This window comes from Nyctereutes procyonoides, unplaced genomic scaffold (genome assembly GCF_905146905.1).
Source record: "Nyctereutes procyonoides isolate TBG_1078 unplaced genomic scaffold, NYPRO_anot_genome, whole genome shotgun sequence".
Lineage (NCBI taxonomy): Eukaryota > Metazoa > Chordata > Mammalia > Carnivora > Canidae > Nyctereutes > Nyctereutes procyonoides.
Genome location: NW_026575048.1, coordinates 25097478 through 25115381, shown reverse-complemented (window position 1 = coordinate 25115381; position 17904 = coordinate 25097478). Strand labels below are relative to the sequence as shown.

The 17904-nt window shown below is 32.0% G+C and overlaps 1 protein-coding gene across 3 annotated transcripts in view; it reads left to right on the top strand.

Annotated features, from left to right (window-relative positions):
• Nucleotides 1-17209, top strand: part of MEMO1 (mediator of cell motility 1) — a 129881-nt gene extending 112672 nt beyond the window's left edge. For 2 of the 3 annotated variants that reach the window (XM_055327040.1, XM_055327041.1), the window contains 2 exons: nt 3794-3898; nt 5289-17209. In XM_055327040.1, the coding sequence (XP_055183015.1) occupies nt 3794-3898; nt 5289-5420 (237 nt within the window). In that variant the 3' untranslated portion in view covers nt 5421-17209. The remainder of the gene's footprint in view (nt 1-3793; nt 3899-5288) is intronic. The other variant, XR_008664704.1, reaches the window with a different exon arrangement.
• Nucleotides 17210-17904: the final 695 nt, after the last annotated feature.

The window sequence follows — 17904 nt, the reverse complement described above, 5'->3', positions numbered from 1 at the left end:
GATCATATTTTTGGTATGTAGTACTTTGTAATTTCAGTAATTATAAAGCAGAACGTATTTTAAGACATTGATTTTTGTGAACTTTTGATACTACATACTGGAAACATTAACCATACATAAGTACATACATATGTATTTTATATCTATGTATTACACGATCATGTTATTTTTTCTGTTGCACTTTTTATATAGACCAATGTTTCATTATGGGCATTTAGCAAAGAGAATCTGAAAATGGGATTGTAGTCATCCTTATAATATATTTTCCTTCCAGATTTATTAGTAGTCACTTCAATTATTGAACTTCAGCTACTTTTCTTTCTACTCTTTTCAAAGTGAAATTGTTCAGATTTATCTACTCATACTGCTTCCTTGAACTCAGACCAGTAGTTTCTTTAGTAGTCTTTGGTATAAGGTTTTATAATATCTTTTAAGATAGTTATTTGTTAGTACATTGCTTCTTAGCATTGCTATCTTTAGGGTGATTTTTTCCCCCACAAAATTTCTTTCACTATAAGATTTTATCTTGATGCCTCTTACAGAAAGCACAATATTTCCGTTTCCCATCTTGCCTCTAAAATACTTTTCTTTTTGTGTTTGTTACTTTAGAGGGAGATTGCTTCTGGGTGATAGAATTTAAAATTAAATTAAAATTAAATTAAATATTTTATTATATATAAACTTTTTTTTTTTAAAAGGGAAGATCTTTATTGTCTTATCAGAGTCCTGAATTTGCAACTCTGTCAGTTAAAACTGTCTATTCAGTTTAGGATTGTCACTTGGGATTTAACATTAGAAGCTTTCACTCATTACTTGGAGAGTCAGCATGATAGATTCCCTCTGCCTGCGCTTGTCCCCCTCAAGGTGGGGAGTTACCTTTCAATCTGAGGATTTCTTGCTGAAGCTGCTAAATTTCTCAGAAACCCAAATCGTACTGGATATTGGCTTTTGGTGTTTACGATGTCTGCTTTGTATCTTAGATCTCCACTGTTTCATATTAGATTTAAATTCATGTGAACAGATTCTCAATATGCTAGGCCCTAAGCAAGATTTTCATCTCCTAGACTTTAGATTCCCTGATCATATCTTCCAGTATTTTAAGGAATAGAAGAGTTAAGCATATTTGAGAAGTGCTTTGTTTCTTCTTCTTGGAATTTTGGCAGTTGGCAGTAGTATCAAATTAGCATTTTCATCTTCTTGGGATTTTGGTAATAATAATTTAAAAATTGTTAGCATCAAAATATAAATGTATACAAAACTATATTTGCCAGTGTTCTGTATTACTTAATGGATGTCCTCTTTCTCCCTATCTTTATTGCTGTTGTTTGCATACTGTATGAATTTTCCAATTGGAGAATTTCACTCATGAGGGAAGCCTTATTTTTTTGTCTATATCCCTTCTTTATAAAAATGCATACTTGTTCATTGTCTTTATTTGTCAGAGAATTGATCGTAATGGAATTGATTTTTGCATGAGTCGGTACGTAACACACTTTAGGGAATTAAAAATTCAAATTTAATCCCTTAACTTCCATCATCTCCATTTTTTCTTTTCCCTCTTATAATTTAACCACTATACCTTAATTTCAAACGCTTTATTTAGTAGTGTCTTCTCTGCATTAATGACCTTTTTATCTTTCTATACGAAATTTCGTGAGTTCTTTGTTTTCAACAAATTTTTTCATTAGTTTTCCTGTTTCTGAATTCTTCACATCAGTTTATAAATGTGGTAAGTTTGTTTAAGATGTGCTTTAAGATTTTAACATTAAGGTGTATATCAGAACCTCAGTGTCATATCATGTATTAATGAGTAGAATTCTATTTAAAGTAAACTGTCCTAGACTTAATTCAGGAACATTAAAAGTTCCTTAAAATGTGTGTACAAATTATAGCTATGTGAGACTTCTTAAGAATTGTTAGTATGTCTCTTATGCTACATGAGGCAGACTAGTCAGTGAGAAATAGCCTCGGATTAGAAATTTAGAGGCAAGCTCTTCATCTGATTTATGCCTCAGTACCTTCATCTTTAGGGAGTTTTATCTTGATTATCCATATATGTGGAAGAGATTTGTTTAACTTCATCTCTGCACTACTACTTGGCTCGGAAATATATTGTGTGATTTTTCTTTAGAATTATACTATTGTTTATCTTAGGTTTAGTTTTTAAGTTTGTTCATATTTCTCTGAACTTGTACCAAATGTCACTGAAGACTGTAGACCTGGAAGCCTCCTAATTTGCGGGGAAAACAGCTTAGCATTATACACTGGTTGTCGACAAATCTAGAAGTGGCTAATTGATGTGCAATCAAATGAAAGTTGATTACATGCACACACCTATCTGTCTTACATATTTGCAGGAAAGTGTGATGATGTTTATGAACAACTTGGATGCTCTGAAAACAAGTTCTTTATAAAATTAAATTTGATGCTGCCACTGCCATATTTTTATGTCACCTACTGATTACTGTCATTTTTCAGATGTGTTCATCTGATTAGGTGCTTTTCTACTGCAGTTGTTTTAAAACATGTTGAAATATAATTTAAAAACCACACAAAATATATCAGTTGATTCCCTAGTTAAACCATCATTTACATTTCTCTCAAAGTATGTTAATCCAGTTTGTTGAACTCAAATGTAAAATATTTTACCTCAATAAGAAAACAAGGTAAGGTAATTGGTGAATGAATGAGTGAGAATCATTGATTTATTTGCTTGATTAAAGTTGCTCTATATTATTTTATTATGAATACATTATTTGAATGCATTTGCAGAGTATGGAATTTAGTGTGAATAATTACCCAAGTCATAGTGGTTGTCTTTATAGTAGTTTTTTTTTTTTAATAGTAGTCTTAAAGGTTTTGATTCTCAAAATCTTAAAGCATTCTAGCTGGAAGTATAAAGAGATGAAAAGCTTTTTTTTTCTTTTTTTTTTAAAAAGATTTATTTATTTAAAGAGAGAACATGCGTGTGTGAGCATGAGCATGAGAAGGGTGGGAGGGACAGAGGGAGTGGATCTCAAGCAGACTTCCTGCTGAGTGTGGAGCCTGATAAAGGGCTTGATTCCATGACCCTGATGAGATCATCACTGGAGCCGAAACCAAGAGTTGGACACTCAACTGACTGAGCCACCTAGGCGCACAAAGAGATAAAACACTTTTTAAAAAGGTTCATAAAAGGCCTATTTTGCTTAAGCATTTGTCTTTTATGAGCTTTAAATTAATTAAAGTGTATTAACCATTTTCTTACTGGTATCTTCGTTTTTTAACCTGGTAATTCAGAATGCCTTGCACACTCTTGATATTTAAGTGTATGTTATGGAATTAGCTAAATTACAGTAAACTCTTAATTATTTATGCCAGTGGTAAGAGAAATAAAATGGTTATGGGAAAAAACAGCCATATAGAAAATTTAATTTTCACAACAGATTTACTTTTGTAAATATGTTTATATAAGAAAGATGTAAGATTGTGAAATGTTTGAGGATTGTCAACTAAGTAATGACTGATGATAGTGGTGTGGAAACAGCAGGAGATCAGAAAAAACTAAACTGAGTACTGAAAGTTTTCTGCTAATGGAGTGTACATATTGTTGAGAGCTGACTATAATAAGATTACCTATGATGAATGAGTTTGATACTTCACAAGGATTATTTAATGTGTTTTCTTTACTTCTCCTTAATTGAAAAATTATGATGTTTGGCTCTTAGTAACAGTTTTAAAATATAATTATGAAATAATAAGTTGTGTACCTTTTTCTTTTTCTTTCATTTTCTTTTTCTCTTCTTTTTTTTAGGGTATGAGTATTATAGAACAACTAGACCCTGTATCTTTTAGCAATTACTTGAAGAAATACCATAATACTATATGTGGAAGACATCCCATTGGGGTGTTATTAAATGTGAGTATCTTTAGGAAGGCTTGATTTTTAACATTTTAACATTTGATCCAATGATGTTTCAAAATATCTTAATTCTTATCATCTGTGATATTTTATTAATGAGCGTTGGTTTTAGGTACATATAGTAAATTTCCTTTCTAGTACCTTAAAATAATTAAGTTTTTCATTATTTTGCTTACATGGATAAAGTTATTTGTTAATGCAAGATAGGCCAGTACTCTCTTTAAATATAGAAAAATTGTTTAGAATAGAAACCTAGTTTTTCTCTTGACTCACAGCCAATTCCAATATAGTCTTTACAAAAATAAACAAAAGTAACCTTTGATAATAAGTAACCTTATAAATTTATTTGTTTTATTTAATGTTCTAGACTCTATAATAATAAATGGAAGATTCTGTTTTTGAACTTCACATATTCATAAAATGTAACACAAGACAGCATGTATACATTTTTCTCTTACAACAAAATTTCATGTAAATAATAAGAGATGGAAGTTTCAAGTAGCTGACTTTTTGAAAGAGATAATAATATTAACTTTTCCTCTAATAAATAAAACACTGTGGCTTTCCTGAAAGAAAATATGAGACTTTTTAAGAAAGTGTATGTATACTCAGGAATCGGAAGAGGAAGCAATAACTATAAACAAAAATAACAAAAAAACCACTGGATTTTCTTATAGTTGTGTTTATTGTTTGGAGAGACAGAAAATAATGGAGAAGATGATGTTGGCCTAGAATAGGTAGGGTAGCAACCTACACTACAGTGTTCGTTTAGTGTAATTTGAAAGATAGTACATTGTGGGTTTTTAGAAATGGTTTTCTCTTAGTGGTATTGATTGGAAGAAAAGCCTGTTAAGGGCATAAACTAATTATTGAAATTTAAACTAAGCTACACCAATTCCTAAAGTCTGTATTGGCTCAAATAAAATTGTAAAAAAATAAATGATGAACCAGCCCCTAATAATTAAAGTAAAAATCCTGGCTTAATTCTTAGATCTGGAAATTAATTTATATATATTTCAAATTTAGTCAAAGTCAGACAAAGAAGAGACAGTATTTCAAAGTGACAGAAGTGGCTGTGATTTGGTTTAGAGAAAGGAGAAAGGTATATTTTTCTTGAAGTGGCCTTATTAAATATAACAAAGGTAGTGTGGAAGATAACATATTTATCAAGAAGCTAGACTAGGGGAAATTATTTGAGAGAATGAAATAAGGAATTCTCTTTTTCCTGTTTAATATTGATACAATAAGAAGTTCAAGAAACAAATTAAGAAAAGAGTAAAAAATCAAGGCTTCAGTTGTAAAGTGGACAAAGTTAAGCTACCAGCACATTCAAAGAGTATTCACTTTTTATGTAAGGTGTGTCATAACCAATTTTTTTTTCCCCTAGGCTATCACAGAGCTCCAGAAGAATGGAATGAATATGAGCTTTTCCTTTTTGAATTATGCCCAGTCAAGCCAGTGTAGAAACTGGCAAGACAGTTCAGTGAGTTATGCAGCGGGAGCACTCACGGTCCACTGAAGCTCTGAATCCTCAGGGATGCCACCTGCACATACTCATTCTCTGTCCGGGGTCCCAGCCTAGCCCTTACCAAGATACTGGTCCTGGTTTGGGGGGATTCTGAAACCTCAAACTAATAGAACTTTCTTCTCTTCTTTTCTAGTAGGTGTAGTCCTTCCTTAATTTCAATTCATTAAAAAATGCTTTATAGTATAGGGCAGTGGAAGGAAGGCTGGCATCAAAATATTTTGATCAAAAAAGATGGTAATGTGAAGGCCCAGTTGTGGCAGTTTTTGGAAAGTAACTTGTAAAGCATTTACCATATCCTAAATTTGCACTCTTTGCAGACTTGTGCACATATATTCCGCTTTCAGAATAGTTTTGCAAATTGTACACAAACAAACAAAAAAAGGGTGGAAGCTTTTTAATAAAGAAATTGCATTTATAAATGATCTGTATTAGAATATAATAAATCTCCAGTTATAGTCAATTACTACCCGTGTTGTACAACAGATACCTTCTATTTTAGTTGCTAATAAAGGGCTACACAACTCAAAATAGTCTGATTTAAACTTATTGCTCTGTGGTACATATGAAAAATTGTTTTTTTATTAATTCCATCTCAGAATTTTTATGTTAAAAGTGGTAAACTTCAGCTCATGTAAAAATATGTTAGGATGCATTTTGTATTTTACATATTTATGTGATTTTTTATCACAGATATTAGAATCATATTTTCAAGTTAGTTTTTAAAATTACATACAGTTTGCCTTTTTTGTGTGTGACATCACCTTGTGTCATTACTATATTGTAATAGAATATAAATTCAAGATTGGTAAAAGTACACAGATGTAGTCCTTCCCTTCAAAGATCGTGTTTGATAGGCAGTAGTCTGCAAATGAGGAAACATTGAATGAAGAGTGTTCTTAGTGATTTTCAAATCATTGCAGACCATACACTACTGCTGTGCTTTTTTAGTGCTTTAAGCAATTTGACTCTCTTACTTGAATTTTTAGCAAGAAATTGTTAACAATAACAAAAACAAAAAACCACTGGATTTTCTTATAGTTTTACAAATTTTTTGTCATTTTTGGTGCGGCTCTTCCAACTAAAATAATGGTATGGTGTTGTATTTCTTTTTTTTAGCATAGACCATTTCTAGTCACTTCAGGAGAAAAAAAATACTTGATTAGTTAATTATTGGCCACCATGCATGTACTAGATTATACCTATTTCAATCTAACATGGGTATCTACATTACATTGGAGAGCATTTGTATCTTCAGTGTTATGCCAGAATAGCACAATTTTTAGATGCCTTGCACCAATTTTATTTAAAGATTTGCATTTCTTATTTACTAAGTATCAACTTTCTATACTCAAGAGTTGAGAAAAAATGATGTTATCTTTTGGATTCAAAATTATCCTCTATACATGTATGGAAATTATACTCTTACATATTAATGATTTATTTCCCATCATTTAGGTATACTTTTGAGCACTATAAATATTTATTCCTTATTTATTATATAGACTATAAAAATTTCAAAATTGACTGCAGAGTGAATTTTTATTATTTTCTGAGTATAAAACTGATACATGATTATTATAGAAAATTTAGAAAGTACTGAAAAGGTTAAAGAAGAGAAAAAAATTATCTTCAATTTCACTATCCAGAGATAACACTGTTAATATTTTTTGTATTTCCTCTCAGTCTTTGTCTATGCTATTTATATGTATGAGTGTGTATATGTGTTTGTGTGTGTGCATAACAAAATTGAGATTATACTGACCATATAGTTGTATACCCTACTTTTTATAACTTGACTTCCTAAGTACTTCCCCCATGTCTTTGAAAATGTGATTTTTAAAAAATGGCTGCCTGATATTTTATTGTATGAATATATACACCACGATTGAACCAGTTCTCTCTTTGGATATTAGATTGTTTCTAATATTTCACAATTATAAATAATAGTGGGATGGCCATCTTTGTATGTAAAATTTGAACTCTATAATAGACTAGTTATTTAGAATATATTCATGGGAGTGGGATATTTGCTTTAGATGGTGAGAACTTTTTAGTCACTTTAAAATATGGCCAAATTACCCTTCAGCAAGTTTGTACCAAATTAATAATACATGAATACCCCTCATACTGCCTCTTCCCCACTTACTGATTATGATTTTTAAAAATTTTTGATAATTTGTTAAGCATATAATTGGTTGTTCTTTTTCATCATTCTAATAAGAGTGGCTTTACCATGAATCAGTTTTTTTTTTCCTTCTGTGATTTTGTAGTTCATTGATCAATAAAATTCACAAAAGGGTTGCTTAGGTTAAGTGGGCTGTACCCCTGTGAATATGTTTACTGTACATTTAAAACTCTAGAATATTTCAACATCACTCCACCCTTTCCTAGGATATGAGCATCTCTTTCATACTTAGTCATGAAGTATAAAGAGTTCCAAATTGATAGTTGAGTAGTGAGTTCTAGTTCTGTCTGTGCCACTAATTAGTTCTCTTACCATAAATATTTCATGTTGTATCGAGATGGTCTCATCTGTAAAATGTGGAGGTGATCTCTTAAGCACATTCTAGTATGTTAAAAACTTACATCGTTAAATTAGAAGTTTTATATTGATTTCAACTCTACATACGTAAAAATGAAAGTCTTTTCTTAACACAAAAGGGAAATTATTTTGCATTATTTAATGCAGTTAATGTTACCTAAATTGTTGAACTTAAACTTTTCTACTTTAAGTGCCTTGAAAGTGTTTTGTATTTGAAATCTAAAATGTAAAGGAAGTTATTGTGTAGTTCTGTACAGTTTCTTCTATATTGTATACTTTTGAGTTATTTGCAGCAACTTTTTTTTTAACCGTAGATTGCACAGAGCAGTATATTCATGGATTCTTCACTATTCTACTAGTGAATCCTTGAGAAATATATGTTAAAGATTAGCTCAGTGAGCAGGTAAGTAAATACTTTGTCTTGGGTGGGCAACAAATCATCACACAGAGTAGGATAAAAGACTATCCAGATACTCCAGTGTTCATATTTAGATATTCCATTATGGATGGTAGGTCCTGAGTTCGTTACTGATCATTGTTGCAGGTCACAAAGTTTTCTTTGGTAGTGAATATTGTCCATTGCCCTAGATTAGAGGTTGGCAGATGTTTTGTGTGAAAGACCAGTTCCTAATATTTTGGGTTTTTGCAGGCCATAGGGTCTCTGTTCCAACTATTCATCTTTGCCACTGTAGCACAAAAGCAGCCAGAGGCAATGTGTACGTGAGTAGGTGTGGCTGATTCGCTCAAACTTCACAAAGAAAGACTCTTGGATTTGCTTGTGGGTCATAGTTTACTGTCTCCAGTCCTAGATCGTATAGTTTACTTGTAATTCAAATTACTGGCTAGTAATTTAAACTGCAGCAAATGATTCCAAGTGTCTACCTTCCTAATCCTCTCTTAATTTGATGTAGTCTACTTGGCTGGGTTTGAGTGTTATTTAGAATTATAATGGGAAGTGGAAGTAGGTAAAGGAAACTAGGAAGTCTTAGGAACTAATATTTTAAAGCACTTTGAAGCCCTTTTGTTTGCCGTGGACCACTGAGAGGTTTGCTTTGCTGCCATAAATTAATGAAAAGAATGATGAGTAGAGGTTGTGATTGGTTGTTGGAAATTATAAAGATTATTCTAAGCACTTGGCTACCTAGAAGGTATTAGAGGTTGGATAAGATGAACCTTTGTACCTGAGTATTCTAGGACATATACCAATAATTTAAGAGAGACTGTGAAATGTAGGACTCTATTTTGCCAAGTAAAGACTTTGGAAAAATAACTACCATCTTCTATCACAATCCTTTAGTATTCAGCCCCTCAACCAAAACCCCTAATATTTAGGAAGGGCATAAACTCAGAATAAAAGACGGTTTTTTAACTTGAGCAACTTTTTAAGTTGATGGAAAAATTACAACACTGTTCTGTCTTCATTTACTCTGGATCAATGAAAACTTCATTGAAGAGTAGTATTAGTCCATCGACTGACAGTTGGGAAGTGCTATGGTACAGTTGACTTTTAAGTCCTAATGTGGTTATAGGACTATTATTGATTAGCAAGTGTAATAAGCCACGGGCACTCTGACATTCAGTCTAAAGCTTTTATATTATTGTGTTAAATTGTAAGTGCCACATATTAAGAGGGATGTTATGAACTATAGTCTTCATAGGGAGGCATCTGGAATGATGGAAGTCCTGAATGCTATGCAGAGTGGGATCCAGTCAAAGAAATTGGTAATACTTATTTTAGAGAAGATAAGTTTAAAGAGAGGGAATTTTTTTTTTCAAATATTTGAGTGACTCCCATGTATAGGAAGAAATAAGATTGTTCTGTGTTGTTCTAAATGATAAAAGTAAGAAATGGAAGTTTCTGGTTCCACATTAAATGTTCTCTGTGAGAATTTCTAAATCCAAATGAACTCTGTCCTCAAAAAACATTGGAAGTACTCAAAAGCTAGATCAGTGGTTCTCAAAGTAGGATCCTATACTATCAGCATCAGCATCACATGGGTATATTATTGGTGTAGATCTAAAATTATGGAATACCAAGCTGAAAAAAAGCTAATGGAATTAGTACAAATAAAATGGAATTTATTTCATGTGTATAAAACTATTAAGGGCAATAATTTTTCAATAGAAATTAATTTTGATCATTTAGCACTCACTTTGAACATAGATTATAAATTGATGATTGTTGCTTGGTAGTGGTGGAACACTGGACCCTCAGAATGAAAATATACTTTTGTTTTAATTAAAACATTTAAGTACAAGCTAGAGGTTTCTATTTACTAAAATAAATTTAAGTTGGTTTTCAAATCAATGACTTGACTTTCTTAAACAGGTGCTTCTTGAACATTAAAACAGAGCCATATCCGTAGCAGAAAAAGGGTATTGAGGGAGCTTGCTCTTTTTACACCTGTGAATGTCAGAATACTAGGAAGGGAATCAAGAGGAGCTGGCAGATAAATTCTCTCTGCCTTCTTTCTCTCTTACTCTATAAATATAACTGAGTATTGTGTCACCCTATTATCACTGACTGTGCTGTACATTTGGTAAAAGTACCCTTAGGTAATGCTGCTAACTGGGACTTCTGCCTTTTTAAAGTCACTGTTGTGGATGGAACTTGTTTGCCTATCATGAGTTTATTGATACATGCTGCTTGTTGGGGTAGTATGTCAGTAATTTTAGAGTTTTAGATTTGTCATTTATTTCAAGGTTCTCTAGGGATTTCAGAGTGGTTTGTGCCCAAGATGTATCACATTAATTGTGTATGTGTGTATGTGTTTAATTCTAATGTAATGTTTTGGCCTTCACCCTATAAAATAATAGAAAAAACTTTAAAAGCCAGTTCTTCTGATTTTGAAAGCCATAATATAATACAGTTGATTTTTCATTATAAATTGTAAGTTATGTTTAAATGCATATTTCATACTGTATGGTGAGGTTGTAACTTTACTAGCTGTAGTCCTTTTTCTTTCCTGTCATTGTAATAATGAAACCAAAGAGCATATAAATACCATTATTAAGCTTTTAAAGTCCAAGTGTATTCAGCATTGAGCAAGACCTGAATTCTGATCTTTAAATCTGCCAGTGCAACTTGTAGAAAATATTTTTATTTTTCTGACCACAATATTCTCTGAATTATTTACTAAATGTGATGTTATCTATAAAAGTATAAAGTATAAAACATGATGAAAGTAAAAAGTATAAAACATGATGAAAACTAAAAAAAAATGAGAATGATATACAAATGACATACCAATGATAGAGTTTGGTGAGATTTTAAAATAAGTACTTAGACTGTTGAACAAGATTTAATAAATATATTTTTAGCTTAAACATTTTATAAATGGAAATTTTTTCCTGAAGTTTTCTTTCCATTTAAAATTTATTGATTTGAATCTAACAAAAGAGACATTCAGTTTTGTATTTGTTCAATTTTGATGAATTTTAAAGCAAGGAGAACCAAAGGCAATCTTTAGATGAAGTGTCTTCTGAAAGACAGGAAAGCATAAACCTTTTAATTGGAAGCACTTTTTTAAATTGACTTTTTCCATTTTCAGTTTTAATTGTGAAAACCAGCTTCTTTACTAATTTTAAAAGATGGTAGAATTTAATACTCGCAGGCTCTTTGTAGTGCCAAATGAAATGAATGGTATGTAAGTGATCTGGTGAATTTGAAACCACTGGCCCACGGTTCTTAGCTCATATTTTGCAATATCTTTTGGTGTTTATTGGCATTTGGTATAAAGTTTTAAAGACAATTAATTAGAATCTGCGTTAGCTGCTTGCCTAATGACATGTTCAGCCAACTCTCAAGTAGAAAGATACTGTGGACTCATTTTCACTGGAATTCATTTTCACCTTTGCCGGTGAGTTGCCACTGATTTCCTGAGACAAGTCATTGCTCTTTCTTAGAGCAGAGTTTCTTTCTTTATTGACGTGAGTTAGAATTGAATAATATAACTACTTTCCACCTTTGATTTTTTTTTATGACAATAATAAGATACCTTGTTTAATATATTGTACTTTTCATTTTTAAAAGTTACACAACCTTTTCTTTCCTCTTAATCTCAATAAGTATGCCCGACATTTTTGCCTTATTTTTATTGATAGAGAACCTGAGGCAGGCCCATACAAATAATATGACTTAGGTAAGTTTGCATGGCTAGTTAGTATCAGAGCGAGGATAAGAATTCAGCTCCTCTGCAAACACCTGTGACTCTTCCATGGATTTTTTTTCTCACCTGTACACAGGGGAGACTGGAAGTGCTAGGAAGATAATGCCCAGGGAGCAGCCCTCAGCTAGTGACGGATGGAAAATTGGAAGATAATTGTTCTAGCTTCCTTGCCCTTCTGGTGACACTCTGAGGCATGTTTCACATTGTCTCCTAGAGTTTCCAGTGGGACAAGACTTCATTGCCCACAGCAGGAAACTTAAATATGTACTCTTTATTTTCTTCCCCCTCTTCACTGTCTCACTTCCATTCCTTTATCAGTGTTCCCTGGGATTAACGATTAACTCCTAAATAAGCTTCTTGTCTTAAAATCCTGGTCTTCAGAGTCTCTTTCTGGGACCACCTAAAATACTTTTGACTTTGGAAATAAGTCATTACTAGTACTCATGCTAGATATGAAAGATTTCTTTTAAAAAGACAATAATTGGGGTGTCTGGGTGGCTCATTCAGTTAAGCATCTACCTTTGGCTTAGATCATGATCCCAGGATCCCAGGATCGAGCCCCACGTTGGGCTTCCTGCTCAATGGAAATTCTGCTTCTCCCTTACTCTCTGCCTCTGTACTCTCTCTCAAATAAATAAATAAAATCTTAGAAAAAAATTATTATTTTGAACAAGATCTAAAACAAGTATTGTAGTATTCTATTTTAGCTTGTCTCATAATTGCATCCATGTTCAATTTAATTTCCTTAGCTTCATTTCATAGCAAAGGAAAGATTCACAGTAAAAAGACTTAGGTAAAAATACAAGCTAAATATTTTAGGTGGAAATTGTACTACCAGATCTATTTGTTCTTTTCTTCTAAAAAAGTAATATAGGTCCATTATCTAAATAACCTAAGAAAGACACAATGGGTTATCTGTTTTGGTAGAAATTACATGGAATTTGGTTCAACCAAAATTATGGATTATTAACTGCTTGGATCCTACTTTCTCATTTCTTACCAAGACCTGCTTATTCATAATCAGGGACCAGAATTAGCCTTTACTAACATTGATTGTAAGGGTAAATTTAGTTCCTGGGTAATTTCCCCAAAGATTTTTCTATGATTCTTATTTAAACTTTTGGGACACTTGGCTGGAGCAGCTGGTAGAGCATGTGACTCTTGATCTCGGGGGTGTGAGTTCAAGCGCCATGTTGGGCATTGAGCTTTACTTAATTAAAAAATAAATAATTTTTTGTGATTTTTATTAAGGATTCAGGAATATGGAGTTTATAATTTGAATAAACTCTACGTTAAATTGCATTATAAGTTTATCTTTTATACTTTGATATCTTTTCTGAATTAAGAATACTGAGTTTTGTATGTTTAAAAACTAATGGGAGAAACATCCGTTTTAGGCACATGTTAATTATCAATCTTCTTTCTTTTCTCACATAAAAACTGTGATTTTTGTGTCTGAAATATACGCTCTATTGATCTGGTTTGTGAAATGGAACAGAAATGAATTTAAGCAGGTTTGTAGTTCTGTTTATAGGGCCATTCTAAGATTATTATTATGGCACAAATATTTTCCCATCAGAGAAATAGAATATTTGAGGAATATATTTTAATTAGTTATCCTGATTATAAAATAACATCTTAAAACATCTCTGTATTTTTTAAGTAGAAATACCAGAGTGTGTATATATAGTGTTTTCCGACAGTGCAATTGCCTTGCCTTGTGGTGCCTTCAGATTCTATGTTTTTGAGTACATGACAGGACATTTCTTGACCTTTTGGGGTTGTATTTGTTTACTGGACATGGTCAGAAATCAACTGCGTTATTAGACTGGATAATACGGTTTAGGGGAAAAATGTTAGTTATAAAAGAATAAGTCTGCCTTTCTCCTGGGATACATTAAATTGCTCTAACGTAGAAACTCTCCAAAATCTCCAGAGTGGCATATTGGAATAAGCTTAGAGTCTGTCAAAGTAACTATTCGTTTATAAATATAAGTATTTTTACTTCAAAAAGTACTCTTGTTACTTTTTAGGTGTGCTACATCTAAATAACTACCTTTTTTTTTTTTTCTTTTTACCAAATCCACACAAGGCTTTTGGCATTACAAGTATCTCGAAATGATAGGTTGAGATCTGGTGTAAGAAAGAAGCAAAGGTGATTTTTTCCAGTGCATAAGAAAGCTGGCCCATTTCCTGAAAGCTAAATGTTGAAGTGATTAAAAATGGGGAATATCTTTTTATAAAGTCTTTCCTGGAAGCTAATTGTGTTAAATGTGAACAATCTCATGATAACTTGATATAAATAAAACAAGCATCAAAAATTGTCTCTTTGAAAAGTTTACATATTTTCCATCACCAATAGGCCACTTATGCTATACTTTTGTATTAAGTATTTAAATAGAACCTGGCCTTTTTAAGGTTTAAAAAGTGCTCCCCTCCTTCCATTAATGTGAAGTACTTGTTTTTGATAATGTTGTATTTCTGGATGTTTGTTAATTTGATGAATCTTGCAGGGTAAGTCTTTTCCTAAAAGTTCTGCTTGGTACAGTTATCAGAGAAAATTAACTTGGATAAAACAATGGTGCAGTTTTAAAGTTAAAACTTTTAAAATTTTTAAAAATTTTAAAATTTCTATTTAAAATAAGATCTCCATGATTCTATTTAAAATATGATTTCCATGATTGCGATTGATAATTTTGTAATCTTTGTTCTCAGAATTGTTTGTGTATTGGGAAAATATTGTACCTTATAGTACCTGGTTTGCATTTTTTTTTCTGTTTTAAAAATCCTCACATTTATTATCTCTTAACAAAAGTAATTTTTTAATAAATGTTTACATTTTGAATGGGAAAATTTAAACCAATTATCAGTACTAAAACAGGTTGAAACTTAGGTCTGGCATTTTGGTTGGAGTTTGGATTGTGTATCTAAAGGATGTCAGTTTCTACTCAAGATTTACAATAGAGTTAACATTGGATTCAAAATTACTTGATTGTAAACAAAACAAAACAAAACAAAATTACTTGATTGTAATTTATATTTTAAGTGTAATGTAGAGATTTTGCATTAACAGATATTTTTAAAATTTCCATATTCAGATATTATTTTTAAATGGAGGTTTAAATAATTTTTTAATAATAGAAACATAGGTAAATATGTTGTATTTAAATCATTACTAGTTTATTACTTGAAAGGAACTTCAGTTCTGTGCGGGAAATTTTACCTCTATAGTTGTAGAGATGTCTGTCCATCATAGCTTCAGATTTTCTCTAAGATAAAGAGAGGAGAAATACTGTCCATCATTTCTTCAGATATCTCATATGATTAAAGTTACTGTTACTATAAAATGGCTTAGAATGATATTTTTTAGCAGAAATTTTATAGTAATTTCAATGCTACATGGTAATGAGCAGCTTTCTGGTTAGAGTCTTTAGGTTTTCTTGCTAGTTTCTCCCTTGTATACCCCACACCCTCTGCCTTTTTAATGTCTACATTGTTGGCATCTTCTCTACAATTTTAGGAAAACTAGACACTTGAAAAAGGAGTTCTTTTCACTGAGTTTTAGTTTTTCTGTCCAAGATGAGCAGTAGTGTGATTAAGGAGATATACTTTACCTCCTTCTTTTATAACAGAGCTTATAGCATTTAATATTCTTTTTTTTTAAAAAGATTTTATTTATTTACTCATGAGAGACAGAGAGAGAGAGAGAGAGAGAGAGAGACAGGCGCAGGGACACAGGCAGAGGGAGAAGCAGGCTCCATGCAGGGAGCCCAATGTGGGACTTGATCCACGGTCTCCAGGATCACACCCTGGGCTGAAGGCAGTGCTAAACCACTGAGCCACCTGGGCTGCCCAGCAATTAATATTCTTAAAGAATAAACCTTTACCAAGTTTTGTACTTATTTGCAGATCAGCCTAGGAAAACCCTTAAGAAAGTAACAGATGGATTGTATAGTAAAATAGAGATAGTGGGATTTTTGAGCATGAGGATTTTGTAAAGTTCAGTGAAGAAAACTGTTCTTTCAAATGAAGATAACGAGGCTTATAAATGAAAATATGGGACAGAAAACACGAATAGTTAAAACTATTTTTAAAAATCTAAACTCTATTGAAAACAAATAGGTTATTCCTAAGAAAAAGATACTGTATGTTTTAATTATCTTCTATCTATGTGGGCACTAGAGCAGTAAAAACTAAGATTGATTTGTTTCTCTTCCCCTTTTTAGTTAATTAGCACTAGTGTTACTGGCTTAATTCTGTAATGATTGTTATTTTCTAACATTTAAAAAGATATTTCCTCTAAGATAAAGATAGGAAAATACTGATCTGTGTCCATCCTCCCTTTCCTTTGTTGTAGTTTTTTCTTTGTATATTGGAAACAACAACAAAAATAACAAAAGCCTGTTCTTAAAGTTTCAAAAAGACTGCTTTTTCCTGAGAGAAATCTTTTCAACGTAGCTCTAAACCTGTAGCTTCTTGTAGTGGGTAATTTGTTCATTTTCTGATATCCTTAGCCATAACATTTTTTTAATGGAAACTAGAACTTGAGATAGAATACCCTCACAGCAGAGCTATATTTGCTTGGGCACATGATTGGGCACATTCTCCCTTTGTAGTGGTGTTCTCCAATGCTTGATTTCCCCTGCCCCCCAGCAACAGCTCTCCCCTTTTTTCCCTCTCACTCTTTCCTATTCTTTTTCCCCCTCCTCTTGGAGAATAAGACCCTTTAAGTATGTAATTACTGTATTTCATATTCTTAATTAGCACTTATAAATTTAGCACCATCTCCTAACAGAGCAGTTGTATCATCAACCATACTACTTTAGTTCATTGTTCTTCTAAACATCGGTGTCAATTTACATATCAGGTAAAGTGTATCAGAGATATCACCATTTATAAAGGTACTGGCTTTCATTGCTTATGGTAAATAAATGTTTTAATCTTTTGCCAACTGGAAAAAAATATTTCAAAGGAAAGGAAAAGCCATTTTATGCAAATGTTTGTAAACATGTATGTAAATATGTTGTTTTCTTTCCCTCCAAAAATATTTTAATAAAAATGGATTTTTAGTTTCTTCTTGAATGGGGTTCCTTTGTGTATAGCAGGGCAAATTGTGGAAGCCTAAACCAACATTGCAGTCTTGAGTTTTTTTAAATCACATCACATCAGAAGGGATACAGCTTTTCCTACTTTGTCATTTTTCACACAATATTTTCCCCTTTAAGAAAGAATGTTGATTTTTTAAATTGAGGTAAAACTGACATATAACATTAATTTTAGGTGTACAATATAATGAAATATTTGTATATATTGTGAAATGGCCACCGCAGTAAATCTAGTTAATATCTGTTACCATATGTAGTTACAAATTTTTGTGTGTAATGAGAAACTTAAGATTTACTTTTTAGCAACTTTCAAATATGCAGTACAGTATCATTAACTATAGTCACCATGCTGTACATTACATCACCATGACTTATTTCATTCCTGAAAGTTTGTACCTTTTCACTGCTGTCACCCATTTGCCCAACCACTGCCATGACCTCTGGCAACCATCAATCTATTCTCTGTATCTATGAGCTGATTATTATTTTAGGTTCTACATATATAAGTAAGATCATATGGTATTTGTCTTTCTCCGTCTGACTTATTTCACTTAGCATAATGCCCTCCGTTCATATTATCACAAATGGCAAGATTTCATGTTATTTTTTATGGCTGAATAATATTCCTGTGTGTGTGTGTGTGTGTGTGTGTGTGTGTA